This window comes from Rhinopithecus bieti, unplaced genomic scaffold (assembly GCF_001698545.2).
Source record: "Rhinopithecus bieti isolate Rb0 unplaced genomic scaffold, ASM169854v2 scaffold_30732, whole genome shotgun sequence".
Lineage (NCBI taxonomy): Eukaryota > Metazoa > Chordata > Mammalia > Primates > Cercopithecidae > Rhinopithecus > Rhinopithecus bieti.
In genome coordinates, this window is record NW_016814045.1 from 2612260 (window position 1) to 2631805 (window position 19546).

The 19546-nt window shown below is 48.0% G+C and overlaps 2 protein-coding genes and 1 long non-coding RNA gene across 5 annotated transcripts in view; 1 reads left to right on the forward strand and 2 right to left on the reverse strand.

Annotated features, from left to right (window-relative positions):
* Nucleotides 1–2063, reverse strand: part of LOC108513603 (uncharacterized) — a 48366-nt gene extending 46303 nt beyond the window's left edge. The window contains exon 1 of the long non-coding RNA XR_001880949.1: nucleotides 2000–2063. This is a non-coding gene — a long non-coding RNA (uncharacterized LOC108513603). The remainder of the gene's footprint in view (nucleotides 1–1999) is intronic.
* On the forward strand, nucleotides 2019–4237 carry FBLL1 (fibrillarin like rRNA 2'-O-methyltransferase 1). Its single transcript, XM_017849407.1, has 2 exons — nucleotides 2019–2224; nucleotides 2562–4237. Exon 2 carries the CDS (start codon nucleotides 3099–3101, stop codon nucleotides 4110–4112), a length of 1014 nt encoding a protein of 337 aa, XP_017704896.1. The 5' UTR covers nucleotides 2019–2224; nucleotides 2562–3098; the 3' UTR covers nucleotides 4113–4237.
* A 3199-nt stretch (nucleotides 4238–7436) lies between these two features.
* Nucleotides 7437–19546, reverse strand: part of PANK3 (pantothenate kinase 3) — a 46478-nt gene continuing 34368 nt past the window's right edge. Inside the window, exons 8-10 of one of the 3 annotated variants that reach the window (XR_001880945.1) lie at nucleotides 13120–13331; nucleotides 7961–8231; nucleotides 7437–7557 (exon numbers count right to left, since the gene is read on the reverse strand). The gene's annotated coding sequence lies outside the window, so the exon portion shown is untranslated. Of the gene's footprint in view, nucleotides 7558–7848; nucleotides 7865–7960; nucleotides 8232–13119; nucleotides 13332–19546 lie in introns of those variants that run through there. The other 2 variants (XR_001880946.1, XR_001880947.1) reach the window with 2 other exon arrangements.

The window sequence follows — 19546 nt, forward strand, 5'->3', positions numbered from 1 at the left end:
ATCTGTGACCCTACCCCCAACCTTGTCCTTGCAAGAGACATGTGCTGTGGTGACTCAAGGCTTAATGGATATTGGGCTGTGCAGGATGTGTCTTTGTTAAACAAGTACTTGAAGGCAAGTACTTGCTGGTTAAAAATCCTGCCCGTCCCTGGGCAATGGAACATCTCGGTGTAAAACCCATTGTGTGCTTTGTTTACTGACCAAGGAGAAAACCGCCTTTAGGAATAAGGTGGGACTTGCTGGAGCAATGCTGCTAAAAGGTTTAAGGAGATGTTTGCATATGCATCTCAAGGCACAGCATTTTCCTTTAAACTTATTCATGTTACAGGGATTTTTGTTTTTACGTCTTACTGCTGATTTCCTCCCTACAATGATCCTATTGTCCAGCCACTCCCTTATGTTTAAGATGGTAAAGATAATTATCAATAAATACTAAGGGAACTCAGAGACCGGTGCTGGCGTGGGTCCTCTGTAAGCTGAGTGCCGGTCCCCTGGGCCCCGCTTTTCTTTCTCTATACTTTGTCTCTGTGTCTTACTTCTTTTCTCAAGTCTCGTTCCACCTAACGAGAAACACCCACAGGTGTGGAGGGGCAGGCCACCCCTTCAAAAGTAAAAAAAAAAAAGAAAAAAAAAAATTGCCAGGCACGATGGTTTATACCTATATAGAAAGAAACGTGGCTGGCCACTCTGGCTCACACCTGTAATCCTAGCACTTTAAGAGACTGAAACAGGAGGACTGCTTGAGTCCAGGAGTTTGAGACAAGCCTGGGCAACATAGTGAGACCCCATCTCTATAAAAAAAAAATTTAGCTTGGTGTGGTGGCACACACCTGTAGTCCCAGCTACTCAGGAGGCTGGGGTGGGAGGACTCCTTGAGGCTGGGAGATCAAGGCTACAATAGCCATAATTGTGCAGCCTGGGTGACAGAGTGAGACCCTGTCTTAGAATAAAAAATAAAGCCCTTTTCTTTATAAATTACCCAGTCTCAGGTATAGAAACATAAAACAAATTAAGACAGTAGATTAATGCCCCAGCCTCCAACCTGCAGCAGAACAATTTTGAGATGCCTTCCACACAGTTTCTCAGAGAGTACTCAGGGCAATTGAGCTCCCATTGTCCACTGTGGTCATCTACTCATTAACGTACCCTCTTTTTTTTTTTTTTTTTTTGAGACAGGGTCCCGCTCTATCACCTAAGCTGGAGTATAGTGGTATGAGGACAGCTCACTGCAGCCTTGATCTCCCAGGCTCAAGCGACCCCTCCAGCTCAGCCTCCTTAGTAGCTGGGACTATAGGTACACACCATGACACCTGGCTAAGTTTCTTTTATTTTTGTAGAAACAGGGTCTTGCTATCTTGCCAGGGCTGGTCTTGAACTCGTGGGCTCAATCAATCCTCCCACCTTGGCCTCCCAAAGTGCTGGGATTACAGGTGTGAGGCACTGTGCCCAGTTCTTTCTTAACCTTTCTATCTTTTCTATCTCGTTTTGTCCCCACCCCACCCCACATGTGCTTCCTGAGATCAACTCACAAACCACTTGGACTCAAGTCTTTGTCTCAGGATCTCTATTATTCAAGGTTCTCCAAAGACACAGACCTGTAGGATATATATATATATGATATATATTGGCTCGTGATTATGGAGACCAGCAAGTCCAAAATCTGCAGAGCCAACGTCCTGGTCCAAAGGTTGTCAGGCAGAAAGAGCTGATGTGCCAGTTGAAAGGTCAGTGGGCAGGAGAATTCTCTCTTCCTTCGGAAAGGATTTTGCTTTATTTCTGCCTTCAACTGATTAGATGAGGCCCACCCACATCCTAGACGGCAATCAGCTTTATTCAATATACCAATTTAAATGTTAATCTCATGTAAAAACACCCTCACAGAAATACTCAGAATACTATTTGACCAAATATCTGGGAACCCCATGGCTCAGTAAAGTTGACAAAATTAACCCTCACAGACACCAAGTATAGTTCATCATTTTGGAAATATTCGACTTACAGCAAAAGTGGAACCTCTAAGTAGAGTATCAGGAATCATACATTTCGCTCACTGATCTCTTGTTCACATTCCAGTGTATAAAATTCTGGTCCCCATTAAGGAGACACTCCAGTCCTCAGGGAAAACCAGACTTGGCGTTGCCGTCCATGAGTATGAGACGGGAAGAGCTGTGGTCCAGGATGGAACGAAAGTCATACTGCACATACCAGGTGTTCAGCAATTCAGGTGCGCGTTGTCTCTCTCTCTCTGGAGTAGACACTTACTTCAACTAACGGGAGGCTGGCCAGTTGTTTCACCACCTATCCTGCTTTTCCCAGCTTTTGTGTGGGCCCCAAAGCCCCCAGCAGTAGCCAAAACGGCCCCAACTGCTGTCGCTGTCCCTGGTGCTGACCAAACGCTAACGCTTCTGCGTTGCGGCCTTAGGGCCACTGGTGGTGCCCAGTTATTATTTTATTTTCCTTTTGTTCTTTTCTTTTCATCTCATTGTTGCTGCCTTTAGTGCTGCCCAATTATTCTTTTCTTTTCTTTCCTTCCTTCCTCTCTTTCTCTCTTTTTCCTCCAGAAAATGCTGCAGATTGAGTGTGATTTTGAAGCATAGACTAGACTTCGAGGATGAACGTGACATTTTGGCTCTGTGTATATCCCCATTCACACTGAAGAATCAACACTTACTTGCTGATCAGTATTCCTAGAACTGGTGGCACAGCCAGGACCTACGCTGATGCTTACCTCCCCTCTCCTGCCGCAGAGACGCCCCCGTCCCTGTGGCCCAGGGAAGTGCCAGGGGTCCCTGGGAAGGCGGGAGATGGGGAAGGGGCAGGGTGAGCGAAGAGGAGCAGGCTGCGTCTGCATGCAGGCTGGGAAGCGGGGCTTCCGGGCCGCAGGGTCGCGGGGACGGGTGTGATGCAATCGCGCCAGAGCCGCTGCGTCAAGGGGCGGCTCCGGGATGCGGGGACTGCGGTAGAGCCGGTCCCGCCCCCGCCGCCCGCCTTCGCTAACCCCGCGGACAGCCGCCGGGACGACCACCCAGAGCCACCGGAGCCCCCTGACACCCGTGCCGAGTCACCGGTAACCCGCGGCACCCGCCCCGGGGCGCGCCATGAAGTCGGCGGCGAGCTCGCGCGGGGGCGGTGGGGGCGGCCGCGGGGGCGGCGGCTGGGGCGCGGCTGGCGGCGGCGCCGGAGGCGGGCGGGCGGAGGGCGGCAGCGGCGGCGCGGGCAAGGCGGCGGGGCGAACGGCCGCGCCCCGGGGGCCAAGGGCGCTTCGGGGCACGGGCGCCGCGGCTTCGGCGGGGCGGTCGGGGCGCGGCGGCGGAGACGGCAAGGATCGCGGAGGCGGCGGACAGCGGCGGGGCGGGGTGGCCAAGAGCAAGAGCCGCCGCAGGAAGGGCGCCATGGTGGTGTCGGTGGAGCCGCACCGGCACGAGGGCGTCTTCATCTACCGCGGGGCGGAGGACGCGCTGGTCACGCTGAACATGGTGCCGGGCCAGTCGGTGTACGGCGAGAGGCGCGTCACGGTGACCGAGGGCGGCGTGAAGCAGGAGTACCGCACGTGGAACCCATTCCGCTCCAAGCTGGCCGCGGCCATCCTGGGCGGGGTGGACCAGATCCACATCAAGCCCAAGTCCAAGGTGCTGTACCTAGGCGCCGCGTCAGGCACCACTGTCTCCCACGTCTCCGACATCATTGGCCCAGACGGCCTGGTCTACGCCGTCGAGTTCTCCCACCGCGCCGGCCGCGATCTGGTCAACGTGGCCAAGAAGCGCACCAACATCATCCCGGTCCTGGAGGACGCGCGGCACCCGCTCAAGTACCGCATGCTTATCGGGATGGTGGACGTGATCTTCGCCGACGTGGCCCAGCCCGACCAGTCCCGCATCGTGGCCCTGAACGCCCACACCTTCCTGCGCAACGGGGGCCACTTTCTCATCTCCATCAAGGCCAACTGCATCGACTCCACCGCATCTGCCGAGGCTGTGTTTGCTTCTGAGGTGAGGAAGTTGCAGCAGGAAAACTTGAAGCCCCAAGAGCAGCTGACCCTGGAGCCCTATGAGAGGGACCACGCTGTGGTGGTCGGGGTCTACCGGCCTCTTCCAAAGAGCAGCACCAAGTAGCACCCAGCTCAGGCTCGCCTGCCATCTCCCCAAGCCTGTGTTGTGTTTGCTATTATTTTCTATGTGTTTTCTTTGTGCGTGTTTTGTTTTGTTGTTTTTCTATTAAACTGCATAAAGAAACGGCACCTATCTGTATGGTGATGCCAGGCTAGGTTTTGCTGCAGTAACAACCCCCAAATCCCAGTGGCCTAAACCAACTGGTGTAAGGGGCCCATCACGCAGTAGCCTGGGAGCTGTGCTCATTCTAATCACTCCGGTCCCCAACTCCCCAGGGCCCCATTTTCACACATGCTCCCTCCATCCCTAGGGCAAAGGAAAGAGAGCTGGGGAACTGCTAATAAAAGCTTTTAAACTTCCCCTTGGAACTGATGGGGCACTTCTGCTCACATTTGGCCAAGTCCCATGGCGAAGCCTGACTCCGGAGAAGGACACTGAATATTGATGGACAGTAACAGTCAAACACACCAATCATCAGACTCACAGCCAAAGTCAACCACAATAAGTTTTTATTACTTTACTCTTCAACTAAGCCCTTTTGCATTCACGGTTAAAGTGAATGATAAATAAATGTTAAATTTATTCCTCACACCAGCCCTGAGATGGCTTTGTTAGCACTTGCATATTACATGTGAAGCAACAGGGCTTCTGAAGGTAAACTAGTTGCCCAAACTTACATAGCCAGTAAGGAGGTAGGACTTAAATGCCAGTCTTCGGGGCTCTAAATCCATTGCTGTTTCCTCAGCACCAGGGGGATCTTGTCTCTGGCCCCCAACCCCTATGGCACGCGGGGACACACTTAGAGCAGGCCCTGTGACCTTACTGTGTTCTTTCGCCCTCCCCTGTCCCCACTGGGCTAGCCCTTTGGTTTCACAATAGCAAAACAAGGTAGGGGGGCAGGATGTGGGTCTAGCTAGCAGACTGTCTCCACTGCAGGGCATAACATACCCCAAGTGGCATCACCAAGTGTCTGCAGAACAGGCAGAAAAATGACTCCCAGAAAGTATCTGTCTTTGCAACGCATGTCCTGCAGTTCCCAAGATGCTGGTCTCAGTACCTTGGCGTCTCTCTCCAAAGCACCCCAAAGGGAAGGGAGAGTGGGTAATCCGAGGAGAGCTGAGAATGCCCCCAAGGCCCAGTAAATGCCTCCAAGCCAGACCTTAGGAAGGCCTTTCATTCATTCATGCATGCATACACTCAAAAAAATCACCACTGCCAAAGTCACCAACATTTAGTCTTTGAATGATTTGCGCACTAATGCATCATTTGGAGGGTGGATTTGCCTTTTTTTTTGAGATGGAGTCTTGCTGTGTCTCCCAGACTGGAGTGCAGTGGCGTGATCTCGGCTCACTGCAAGCTCCGCCTCCCGGGTTCATGCCATTCTCCTGCCTCAGCCTCCCCAGTAGCTGGGATTACAGGTGCCAGCCACCATGCCCGGCTAATTTTTTGTATTTTTAGTAGAGATGGGGTTTCACCGTGTTAGCCAGGATGGTCTCGATCTCCTGACCTTGTGATCCACCTGCCTCGGCCTCCCAAAGTGCTGGGATTACAGGCGTGAGCCACCGCGTCCAGCTGGATTTGCCTTTCTAAACATGTGCTTGGGCAGCAATCGTGGTTAGTTGCTTTTTCTGAGAGCATACTTCTTGAACAACAACAAAGGATAAATCAGACTTTTATTTTATTTTATTTATTTTATTTGAGACAGGTCTTGCTCTGTCACCAAGCCTGGAATACAGTGGCACAATCATGGCTCACTGCAGCCTTGAACTCCTGGGCTTAAGCGATTTTCCTGCCTCAGCCTCCCCCCCCTGGCTAATTAAAAAAAACTTTTTTTTTTTTTTTTTTTTTTTTTTTTGTAGGAACAGTCTCGCTTTGTTGCCAAGGCTGGTCTTGAACTCCTTGCTTCAAGAAATCCTCCTGCCTCAGACTCCCACACTGGGATTAGAGGTGTGAGCTATGGCGCCTGGTCCAAATCAGATTTTTTAAAAGGCTACCACTCTTTCACCATTCCCCCCATCCTACCCCATCTCAAAATTCAGAAAGGGAATTACAGTTCAGATGTATTAGCAGGACTGACTCAGGAAGAAGACAGTGAATGAGGTACATGTCTATTTCCATAAACAATGGAAATCTTCATTACAACCCTGCAAAGCCAGGATCACTTTTCCTATTTAGCATATGAGAACACTGCAGTTCAGAGATGACGGTGCCTGGTTTAAGATCCCCCAGAAAGGCTCACAGCCAAAAATCACAGCCTTGTTAATCTGACTCCAAAATCTATGTCGTTTTCACTTAAGTCTATGCTGGTTCTGTTGCCTTGAAAAGCCATCTCTGCTACAAATACAAAAAAATTAGCGGGTCGCAGTGGTGGGCGCCTGTAGTCCCAGCTACTTGGGAGGCTGAGGCAGGGGAATGGCGTGAACCCAGGAGGGCAAGCTTTGCAGTGAGCCAAGATTGCACCATCGCACTCCAGCCTGGGCGACAGAGCGAGACTGCGTATAAAAAAAAAAAGAAAAGAAAAGAAACGCCCTCTCTCCAATCCTAGGCTAATTTATTAGTTGCTGGGATGAAGCCCTGAGGCTGAGGTGGACTCCCTGGGAACAGGAACTGTTTACTCACTAGGGGAAGGAGGGGCTCTGCAGCAGCTGAGGCCCAGGACCCCGCCCCTCCTCACAGCCAGATGGGCTCCATAAAGGAGCTCTTGATTCCTCCTTAAAGGTTTATGCCCCCAGGATGGGGGATGAAGCAGGGGAAACTCGACCTCTTTCCTTGACATGAGCACTCCCATTCCCTGTCCCTCCTGCCCCAAGTGAAATTTACAGTCATGTCTGAAGCTTCTCAAAGTGGGAATTATTCATGAGGAAAATGGCAACAAAACAATCTCCTGAAGAATTTCCCTGTATTGCAGATGAGTTCCTGAGCCAATGAAATGACATGGTGAGTGATTTGTTTTTCTAAGACCACCAGAGCGGGCACAAAAGAACCAGCGAGTAGGCAAGTGTAGGAGCAAAACTGCAAGTTTATTTTGGTCACCTAAGGTGTGGGGAAGAGGTCTGTCGGCCTCCGGCAAAGAAGGCCGACAGAGCCCCCCGGTGGGGCTCTCCGACGGAGTTCCCACAGTCCTGACATCCCGACAGGAGTGGAGGACTGAGGAAGGCCGCGCGTGGCGTGCCTCCGGAGCGGCTTTTCTAGGAGTGGGAGGGCAATAGGCGGGGCACGGGCGTGTCAGGGGGCGTTCCACAGGTGCGACCAGGTAAATCTTGGTCTCTTCAGATTGATGTCACCTGGCGCATGCCCAGTTGGTCTGCACCTTCGCAAGCACCGGCTGCATTTTCGCGCGCGCGGGAAAAGTTGGTTAAGAAGAACCCGGAAGTGCACCATCTTGCCTCCGTTCGTCCAAACAGTGAGTACCAGGAGAAATACAGGAATACAGCAGGGGAGCTGGAACCTGGTTTTAGAGGATGAAGGCAGGGAAAAGAATGGGACTATAGTCCGGGCACAGTGGCTCATGCCTGTAATCCCAGCACTTTGGGAGGCCGGGGTGTGTGGATCACTTGAGACCCTGACTGAGTACTTGAATCGAGGTCAGCCTGGTCAACATACGAAACCCCATCTCTACTAAAAATATAAAAAATAGCTGGGCATGGTGGCAGGCACCTGTAATCCCAGCTTCTCGGGAGGCTGAGGCAGGAGAATCACGTGAATCTGGGAGGTGGAGGTTCCAGTGAGCTGAGATCACGCCACTGTGAGACTGTCTAAACAAAACAAAACAAAAAAAGAATGGGACTATAACTCCAGTGGGCCCTGGGTCCCAAGAAACCTAGAAGTAGCAGTGACCCTAGGTAACAAACCTGCTCAGAGCCAGGAATGCTTCCGTGACTATCAGCTTGGGTTCCCGGAAGGCTTTACATGTGGGTCTCTAGGTGTATTAGTCTTCTCAGGCTGTTGTAACAACATACTACATGCTAGGTGGCTTCAACAACAGATGCTCATTTTCTCACTATTCTGGAGGGAGGCTAGAAGTCCAGTATCAAGGTACTGAAGAATTCAGTTTCTGGTGAGGACTCTCTTCCTGGCTTGTAATCGGCCACCTTCTTGCTGTGTCCTTATGTGGCCTTTCCTCTGTACACACACAGTGAGAAAGAAAGAGAAAGAGGGAGCTCTTTTCTTCCCCTGTTTACAAGGACACCAATCCTATTGGATTAGGGTCCTACTCTCAGGACCTCTTTTAACCTTAATTACCTCCTTAGGGCCCCATCCCCAAATATGGTAACATTGGGGATTCTTGCTTCAATTTGTGAATTTTCTGGGACACAATTCAGTGCATAACCCTAGGGTTGGATGAGAATGTTCAGCTAAAATGCCTGTCTTACTGGATTGTGAGTTTTGGCTGAGGAGACCAATGTTTAATGTGAAAATACCTGCCGACAGCCTGGCAATAAGTGCTCTGCCTGTTTTTCATTTTTTCTTTTTTTCCCCCTCTTATTGGCAATAGAGAATAATAAGGTAGCTGAGAATTAAGAGTTAAAAATGGTCCCAGCGCAGTGGCTCAGGCCTGTAATCCCAGCACTTAGGGAGGCTGAGGTGGGCTTCAGATGGCTTCAGTTCAGTAGTTCAAGACCAGCCTGGGCAACATAGTGAAACCCCGTCTCTACAAAAACAAAAATTAGCTGGGGGTGGTGGCATGCACCTGTAGTCCCAGTTACTTGGGAGGCTGAGGCAGGAGAATCGCTTGAACCCAGGAAAGTGGAGGTTGCAGTGAGCTGTGATCACACTACTGTGCTCCAGCCTGGGCAACAGAGTGAGACACTGTCTCAAAACTAAATACATACATACATACATACATACATACATACATAAAAGTTTACATAAATGCCAGGGGTTGCCTTGGAGTGGGGGAGCACACTTAGCAAGTCTTCTGAGGGGACTGCCCTGCGCTGGGAGCTACGGGGAGCTTGCCACTGAGTTTCAGAGTCAGCGGCTCCATCCTGGGCCACAGGAGAGGACTCAACTCAAGCATCAGTGAGTGCCCAGCTGCAGTCACCTCTGCAGCAGAGGCAGCAAGAGTGGAGGCTGGTGCTCAAAGGCCAGGCAAGAGGGGCTATGTGCCCACGGCATCCGCAGGAGCCTCAGAGAACAGGCGGAACAGAACTCCCACCCCAGCCACCAGCACCATGATGTCTGCCAGCTTCTCCCTTGCTCAGACACCTCCTGAGGTGAAGGGAAGAAGAATGGGGCAGGAGAAGACCTGAGGGAATGAACCTTTATCCAAAAAAGGCAGTTTTAAATGGGAAGAAACCATGTTCCATTAGTTAGTGCTTTCCCCTGCCAACCTTGCATTAAGCAAGATGTTCTGGCTCATCTGAACTACGGTGAGCACTGCATCTGGATATTGCTACTCTAACATTTATCAAGCACTTTTGTACCAGGCAGAAAGCTCAGTATTTCTTTGATCTTTAGAAGTATGACTTTTTTTTTTTTTTTTTTTTTTGAGACAGGAGTTTCGCTCTGTCACCCAGGCTGGAGTGCAGTGGCGCAACCTCAGTTCACTGCAACCTCCTCCTCCCAGGTTCAAGTGATTCTCCTGCCTCAGCCTCCCGAGTAGCTGGGACTACAGTAGGCACCCGCCACCATGCCCAACTAATTTTTGTATTTTTTTAGTAAAGACAGGGTTTCACCATGTTGGCCAGGCTGGTCTTGAACTGCTGACCTCAAGAGATCCACCCACCTCAGCCTTCGAAACTGCTGGGATTACAGACATGAGCCACTGTGCCCAGCCTCATGATTTTTAAATTAATAACAAAACAAACATTCCTGAAAGTGCCGACACTAACATTCCACTTGATGAACTGCTGCAAAATGAACACCGATGTCAGAGCTGCCCCTAGCATTTGCGTGGTGTGGAGCAAGAGCATCCGTAAGGACCCTGGCCCGTGGCTTCCCCTTCCTCTTCCCACTCCTGGTTCCCAGCCCTGGAAGGGCCTCATGCACACTGCTGTAGATACTCAGTCCTCCAGTCCAAGATCTGTCCCCAGGCCCTTCAAACAGCCTCCTTGAAGCCACTTACTGGAACTAGAGTTGCAAACTGGGAGCAGGGTCTCTCGGGGGACCGGCCTGGGGAGGAGGACTGGAATAGGGCTCGCATTGTTCAGACAGAGCTCTGAGTGCCTGATGCATAATCCAGAAGGTCGGAGATGTGGCTTCTGGGGGGCATGGCACTTGGTCCCTATGGACTCCTTGCCTCACAGGATAAGGAACAGACAGAGGAAGGCCAGAGTGCAGTGCAGTCTTTTTTTTTTTTTTTTTTTTGAGACGGAGTTTCACTCTTGTTGCCCCAGCTGGAGTGCAATGGCGTGATCTCGGCTCACCACAACCTCCGCCTCCCATATTCAAGAGATTCTCCTGCCTCAGCCTCCCTAGTTGCTGGGATTACAGGCATGTGCCACCACGCCTGGCTCATTTTGTATTTTTAGCAGAGACAGGGTTTCTCCATGTTGGTCAGGCTGGTCTTGAACTCCCGACCTCAGGTGATCCGCCCGCCTGGGCCTCCCAAAGTGCTGGGATTACAGGCATGAGCCACCGCGCCCGGCCAGAGTGCAGTCTTATAAAGTGCAGGAGGCAGGGCATGGTGGCTCATGCCTGTGTTCCCAGCACTTTGGGAGACAGAGGCGGGCAGATCGCCTGAGCTCAGGAGTTCAAGACTACCCTGGGCAATATGGCAAAACCCTGTCTCTACTAAAATACAAAAAATTAGCTAGGCATGGTGGCGTGTGCCTGTAGTCCCAGCTACTCAGGAGGCTGAGGCATGAGAATCGCTTAAGCCTGGGAGGCGGAGGTTGCAGCAAGCCATGATCGCTCCACTGCACTCCAGCTTGGGCTACAGAGTGAGACTCTGTCTCAAAAGAAAAAAAGAGAAAAAAAAAGTGCAGTTGCCAATGACTAAGAGTGTCCCCTTTGCCTGTCCACCCATCCAATCTCAGCATTCCTCTATGAAGATGCAAAGTCTACCACTTCCCAGGAGTCCTTCCAGGCCCATTGACTCACAGGAAGCTCCTTCTGACATTCCAGCTCTTGGTTAGTATTCTGATGAAGACATTGCATGCAGGGTGCTTCCATGCACCTTCTTTCACTGAATCTGCACGCACAGCACCCCCAGGAGGCAAGTGTTATCACCCCGTATCACTGATGAGGAAACTGAGGCTCAGAAAGGTGATGTCAGTCAGTCAAGATAGTGTAGCTGGAGGGTGAGAGAGCTGAGATTTCTGGAGCAGAATTGCATATCTGGTCTAAGTCAGCAAAATGAAAATCAGATGCTCTGGGGAAAGGCCTGGCATTGGTATTTTTTTTTTAATAACCTCCCCGTGTGATTCTAAGGTAGGACCAGGACTGAGGCCCACTATTTAAAATGCTGTATCATTTTTGTCATCGGCTGGGAAAGGCAGATTTAGGATGGTATTTTGAATAACTGAAAGACAACGGCTGAGCAATTCTGCCGTGCCTGCTGGTACCTGGGGCCTCTTTGACAACAGAGGATGCTCCCAGAGATTCCAACAAGGCGAATGACTGAAGTCAAGGCCTGAAAACAAAGTTCTTGCTACTCCTGCTCTTTGGTCACTGGGCTGCACACCGCATGCTGAGGATGTTTGTGAGGGAGGGAGCTGAGCTGACAGGCGACGGAGGAGCCAATAAAGCCAGGAGCTCAAAATGCAAGCGTTAAGTCTGCAGTCACTGTGATCATATAAGCAAGAGACTGAAATAGAGAAAGCACTGATTGCCCGTTCCATTTCCCCCCGTGGAACGGCATACCTGGCAAGGGCCAAGTTGATCAGTGCAGTCAGAATTGTCTCTATTGAAGGAGCCCCCAGCAAAAGACTGGCAGTTTCTTGGGCCTGGAAATGAGGAGGGTGAGGAGGAAGGGGTAGGAGCAGAGAAGTACTGAGTTCGTGGGGAACAGCGTCTTCAGGCTTTTGCCCTCTTGATGGCCTCTGCCCGAGGCCTCAGATAGTGGGACCCAGAAACGAAGACGCAGAACATGAGCAGGGGAGGGGACTGAGTCCTTGACTGCAACTCCCTTCGGAGACTGCAGTGCACCAGGGTCCTCCTGAGGGCTGCCAGGGAAAGCCTTTGGTCCAGCCTAAAAACATCACACATAGGTGCTGGCCAGGAGCCGGAGCCCTGAGGGTTTACCTTCTATAGATTGTAAGTACAGGCGCCCAGTACTGAAGTTGGTTTTTTGGTCTCTTGAGCAAAAGCATTTTATGAACTTCTCTCTAAATCTTGCCTTTGCACTTTTCACTTATTTCTCATGTTTGCCTCTTCCATCCCCTGGTGACCACCAAGCCGCATGTCTACTGCTTGGGACCCACCGTTCATTAGATCCTTCCCATCCCACTGCCTCCAGGCGAGCCTCTGCTCCCTGCCTGGAGGACTCAGGTACCCAAAAACACAATGCAAGAATTCTAGCTGCTTGTAACAGCCAGTGTGTTTGGCAGGGTTTTTTTTTTTTTTTAATCTGGGCCACACAGGAAGGCTTCCAGAAACATTGGACAAGAACTGAGGAAGAACCCGAAGTAGTTTTGATGGAAAACACTGTCTTTCTTACCTCTTCGTGTGATTTTAATTTTAATCTTCTCCCACCCAAACCTCCTTCCTTCCCACTTATCTTTCCATCTCACTGCCTCTAGGAACCCCAAATCCAACAGTCACTTAACCCATGAGGACTTCGATCCACCAATCCACCATCTTTTCACCGTCCGTTCAATTAATTCCCATTGTCCTCATTTCCCTCCTCGCCTGGCTGAGATTTCATGGTCCATCATTATAATCACTTCCTTACATAACACCTTATCCGTCTCTCCCTTCATTTTTGCTTGCAAACTGGCCATTCCTTTCCTGAACCTACCTCTTTCTTGGAGTAAATCATCAAATGGAAACAAAGCTGCCAATACCAGCTACTAACAATGTTTGCCAGCTTCTCTTAAGGCCACAGATTCATTGGTTCATAACCTACCTTCCAAGGTATCATGGCATCAGGTTCACCTCTTCCTAAACGAACAGCATCCTTCTAGCCTCTGATAACACCTTCTTTGCCACCTGCTGCCAGCCTCTAATCCAATACCACATAGTTTAGGTTTTTGTTCTTCAGTGGCATTCCATCTCTGGTGTCAACTTCTGTATCAGTTGGAAGAGGCCAGGTTATGCTGGGGTAACAAACCCCTAAATCTGTGGTGTAAAAAAACAAAGTTTGTTTTCTTCCTTTTACTCCAGACCTTCATTAATGTGGTGAGGGAGTGACAAAAAAGGAGCTTTGCTAATTTTTGTCACTTAGGGATCCAGGCTGACAGAGCAGCCACTGTCTCAAATGCTGCTGGCTTCTGTTAGTGGGAAAAGAGGGCTCTGGAAGGTCTCAAAGAGGTGACTAAGTGCTCCAGCCAAAAAGTAGCATGCATCACTTCCAAACACAACTCTTACTCACTAGTTGGCCAGAGCTAATCCTACGAACCCACCCTCTCAACTGCAAGGGAGCCAGCAAGCACAATCCTACTATGTAGCTAAAAAGTGGATTATTGAAATCCCTGCCGAACATGAATGACCACCATCAGAAGATACTACTATTAGTCTCATTTTGCATGTGGTAAGGCACAGGTTAAGAAATCTGTCTGAGACTTTATGCCTAGTAATTATGTCGGAGTAGGATTTGAACTCATGCTCCAGAATATTTTTGTTTTGTTTTGTTTTTGTTTTTTTTTTTGAGACAGGGTCTTGCTCTGTCACCCAGGCTGGAGTGCAGTGGTGTGATCTTGGCTCACTGCATCCTCTACCCTGGATCAAGTGATTCTCGTGCCTCAGCCTCCTGAGTAGCTGGGATTACAGACATGCACCACCATGCCCAGCTGATTTTTGTATTTTTAGTAGAGACAGGGTTTTGCCATGTTGGCCAGGCTGGTCTCAAACTCCTAACCTCAAGTGATCTGCCTGGCTTGGCCTCCCAAAGTGCTGGGGATTACAGGTGTGAGCCACCGTGCCCAGCCTAGAATATTTGTTTTTAACCACTACTCTATACAGCCTCTCAGCAAATATGTAGACTTAAAATTTATCTGTTATTGTCATGTAACTTGTGATGTACTCAGAGAATGTGGTCTTATTTTCTGAAATTCATGGAATCTTTCTGGCCTGCATGTAATTAATTTTGGTAAATGTTTTGTGTGTGCCTAAGAAGGTATCTTCTAATTGGTGAATGCAGAATTCAATATATGTCCACTAGAGCAGTCTAAACTGGAGTGTTCAAATCTACTTGTTGTCGATTTTTTTTTGTTTGCTTGACCTATCAAGAATCGAGGTGTTGTAATCTCCCACTGTGATAGCATTTTCCTGTCACAAAGGTTTATCCATTTTAGCTTTATTTTCTGATTATCTTATTAACTGCCTATGTATCTTTTTTTTTTTTTTTTTTTTGGAGACAGAGTCTTGCTCTGTCGCCCAGGCTGGAGTGCAATGGCCGGATCTCAGCTCACTGCAAGCTCCGCCTCCCGGGTTCACGCCATTCTCCTGCCTCAGCCTCCTGAGTAGCTGGGACTACAGGCACTCGCCACCGAGCCCGCTAGTTTTTTGTCTTTTAGTAGGGATGGGGTTTCACTGTGGTCTCCGTGTCCTGGCCTTGTGATCCGCCCGCCTCGGCCTCCCAAAGTGCTGGGATTACAGGCGTGAGCCACCGCGCCCGGCCTTGCCTATGTATCTTAAAAATTCTGTCTTCTTGGTTAATTGAACTTTTTATAATTATATAATGACTCTATTCCTAATGATGGATTTGTCTTCAAGTTTATTTATTTTGAGATAGGGTCTCACGTTGTTACCCAGGCTGAATGCAGTGACACAATCGTGGCTCACTGCAGTCTTGATCTCCCAGGCTGAAGCCATCCTTCCACCTCAGCCTCCCGAGTAACTGGGACCACAGGCGTGTGCGACCAGTCTCGGCTAATTTTTGTATTTTTTGTAGAGATGGGGTTTCACTACGCTGCCTAGGCTGGTCTCGAACTCCTGGGCTCAGGTAATCTTCCCATGTTGGCCTCCCAAAGTGTTGGGATTACAGGCGTGAGCCACCACGCCCAGCTTATTCTTCTTGTCATAAGATAGCTACGTAAGTTTTCCTTTGGTTAGTGTTTGCCTAATCTTTTTTTTTTTGAACTCTCTGATTTCAACCTGTTCAGTTAATATTATAAAAAGCATAGATGCTAGTTTATTTTTAAGAGATAGGATCTTGCTCTGTCACTCAGGCTAGAGTGCAGTGGCACAATCATACCTCATTGTAACCTCGAACTCCTGGGTTCAAGCGATGTTCCTGCCTCAGCCTCCCCAGTAGCTAGGAATACAGGCATGTGCCACCATACCCAGGTAATTTTTTTTTTTTTTTGAGATAAGGTATTGCTATGTTGCCTGTGTAGGTCTTGAATTCCTGGCCTGAAGTGACCCTCCTGCTTTGACCTCCCAAAGCACTGAGATTATAGGCTTGAACCACTGTGCCTGGCCTTTGTTTTCCTTTTAAACTCAAATTTCACATTCACTGTGCCTGGCCTTTGTTTTCCTTTTAAACTCAAATTTCACATNAGTGTTTGCCTAATCTTTTTTTTTTTGAACTCTCTGATTTCAACCTGTTCAGTTAATATTATAAAAAGCATAGATGCTAGTTTATTTTTAAGAGATAGGATCTTGCTCTGTCACTCAGGCTAGAGTGCAGTGGCACAATCATACCTCATTGTAACCTCGAACTCCGGGGTTCAATGCGTGTTCCTGCCTCAGCCCCCCCAGAAGCTAGGAATACAGGCATGTGCCACCATACCCAGGTAATTTTTTTTTTTTTTTTTTTTTTTTTTTTTTTTTTGAGATAAGGTATTGCTATGTTGCCTGTGTAGGTCTTGAATTCCTGGCCTGAAGTGACCCTCCTGCTTTGACCTCCCAAAGCACTGAGATTATAGGCTTGAACCACTGTGCCTGGCCTTTGTTTTCCTTTTAAACTCAAATTTCACATTCACTGTGCCTGGCCTTTGTTTTCCTTTTAAACTCAAATTTCACATTCTCCTCTAATTGGCAAGTTTGCCCCATTAATATTTTCATCTTTCTGATTTTTTCCACATTTACTTAAATTGTCCTGCTTTTTCTGTATTGATTGCTCTTTCTTGTTATAACCAAATTTACTATTATTTTTGAGAGACAGGGTCTCGCTCTGTTGCCCAGGCTTGAGTACAGGGGTGCAATCTGGGCTCACTGCAACATACGCCTCCTGGGTTCAAATGATCCTCTGCCTCAGCCTCCCTAGTAACTGGGACCTCAGACAGGCATCACCAGCTAATTTTTAAATTTTTTGTAGACAAGTTCTCACTATATTAACCTGGCTGGTCTTGAAATCCTGGGCTCAAGCAATCCTCCTGCCTTGGTCTCCCAAAAAGCTGGAATTACAGATGTAAGCCTCTGTGCCGAGCTCCAAATTACTTATTTGGATAACATTCTGGTGCCATGTCATTTGTCCAACACAGAGAAGGTATTAAAAAAAAGCACTAAGATGGAGGTGAGGACACCTAGGGTTGTTTTGGTTCTGTTAATAACTTGCTGTGTGATTTAGGACAGTCTAGTTGACTTCTCTGGACCTTTTTTCCTCCCTATAAATAAATCTTGAGTTTGATTCAGTAGTCTGTGAGATTCCTGCTAACTCTTGGATTCTCTGTTCCCATGCCTGGTTGGTCACTGGCTCTTGATATATGAAAAATCCTAGGGCATCTCTAATTTGCAGCTTGCTCTTAGACTAAGATTCAGGATAGCTGAGTGTGGGGGAGCATGCCTGTAGTCCCAGCTAGCTGGAAGACTGAGATGCGAGGATCGCTTGTGCTCAGGAGTTGGGAGGCCAACCTGGACAATATAGTGAGACTCTCTTAAAAAAAAAAAAAAAAAAAAAAAGATTCAGGGCCGGACGTGATGACTCATGTCTGTAATCACAACACTTTGGGAGGACAAGGTGGGCAGATCACTTGAGCCCAGGAGTTTGAGACCAGCCTGAGCCACATAGATAAACCCTATTTCTGCAAAAAGTAAATTTAAAAAATTAGCTGCGTATGGTGGTGCATAACTGTGGTCCCAGATACTCAGGAGGCTGAGGTGGAAGGACAGCTTGAGCCTGGGTGTTTGAGGCTGCAGTGAGTCATGATATCGTGCCACTGCACTCTAGGCTGGGTGACAGAGTGAGACCCTGTTTCAAAAAAAAAAAAAGATTCAGGATGGACATTTTTTCTTCACGGCATTGAGAAGAGTTTAGACTAAGGCAGCATTATGGAGCCGGGCACAGTGGCTCACGGCTGTAATCCCAGCACTTTGGAAGGCCAAGGCAGGCAGATTACTTGAGGTCAGGAGTTCGAGACCAGCTTGGCCAACATGGCAAAACTAGGTCTTTGTTAAAAATACAAAAATTAGCCAAGCATGGTGATGCACATCTGTAATCCCAGCTGCTCGGGAGGCTGAGGCAGGAGAATCGCTTTGAACCATGGAGGCAGAGGTAGCAGTCAGCTGAGATCGCACCACAGCACTCCATCCTGGGTGACAGAGCAAGACTTTGTCTATAAATACATAAATAAAATAGCATATTGGAAATGAACCCAAGAAAAAACAGAATGTCAATAATTTAGTTTGACTTGCTTGCCCAGAATGGGTCAAATCATAAATTTCATAAGGTCAAAAGAGAATTGAATTTGTTGACACAAGTATAAATATTTATTTTGTATCTTTTTAGAAGAGCTTTATTGAGTTATAATCAATGTACAATACACCACACATATTTAAAAGACAATTTGGGCTGGGCGCAGTGGTTCATGCCTATAATCCAACACTTTGGGAGGCTGAGGTGGGCGGATCACCTGAGGTCGAGAGTTCAAGACAGCCTGACCAACATGGTAAAATCCTGTATCTACTAAAAATAAAAAAATTCGCCAGGCTTGGTGGCAGGTACCTGTAATCCCAGCTACTTGGGAGGCTGAGGCACAAGAATTGCTTGAACCTGGGAGGCGGAGATTACAGTGAGCTGAGATCGCACTCCAGCCTGGGCCACAGAGAAAAGGAAAAAAAAAAAGACCATTTGATGAGTTCTGCTATATGTACCTGCCCATGTGAAAGTATCACAGTGAAAATACTGAATATATCCACCACACCCACAAGTTTCCTTCCTGTCTTCCTCTAGCTCCTGGACCCACACAACCAAAAAGAAGGGATACTTTCAACAAATGATACTGAAACAACTGTAAATCCATATGCAAAAAAAGCCCTGAACCCTTACCTCATACCATACCCAAAGATTGACTGATTATAGGCTAAAAGATAAAAATTAAAACTACAAATTGTCTAGAATAAAACAGGAGAAAATATCCATGATCTTGATTAGGCAAAGATTTCTTAGGACACAAAAAGGATAAGCATAAGAAGCTGGACTTCAACAAGAGGAAGCTCTGGTCCTCAAAATAGTATTAAGAAAATAAACAGATAAGCCATAAATTTGGAGAAACTATTCAAATATATATCCAACGAAGGACTTCTAACTAGAATATATGAAGAACTCTTACAAGTCAGTAACAAGACAACTCAATGAAAACGGGCAAAAGATTTTGTTTTATAAGATATATATGAAAGGCCAATAAGGATCTGAAAAGATGCTCAATGTCATCAGTAATCAAGGAGACACAAATTAAAACCACAAACAGACAATACGTCACACAAGTAAGAATGGCCACAATTTAAAAGATGGACAATACTCATGGATACAGAGCAAGTGGAACTCTCTCTCAGACACTGCTGGAGGGAATGTAAAATGGAACCTCTTGGAAACTGTTTTCCAGTTTCTTACAGCGTTACCATACAATACAGCAATTTCACTATTTATCCCAGATAAAAACACAGGTCCACCCAAAGACTTGCATGTAAATATACAAGCAAATGGATAAACAAATTGTAGTATATTCATCCAAAGGACTATTAATGAGCAAAAGGAATGCAGTACTGATACAACGTGGATTAACCTCAAAACCATTATGCCGAGAGGAAGCAGACACAAGAGTACATACCACAGCAAATCCATAGGGACAGAAAGTAGACAGTAGCTCTGTGAAGTCTAGGGCTGGGAGAGAAAGAGAGATTGGGAGTATCTACTGTATCGGTCCATTTACATAAAAACTCCAGAAAAGACAAACTTTAGTCTACGTAAGACTTTTCATGTAGTCTACATATCTACATAAAAACTCTAGAAAAGAAATTTTATCTAGAGCGAATCAGTGGGTGCTTAGGGATGGGGACTGGAGGGGACTGACTAGGATGGAGGCCAAGGGAACTTTTTGGAATGATGCAGACACCTTGGAGTGGTAGTTACATGGGTGTACACATTTATCAAACTTATTTAAATGTACGGT

What these genes read in the sequence shown, in the direction of transcription:
- FBLL1 (XM_017849407.1), top strand. Translation starts at nt 3,099, where the DNA reads ATGAAGTCGGCGGCGAGCTCGCGCGGGGGCGGTGGGGGCGGCCGCGGG.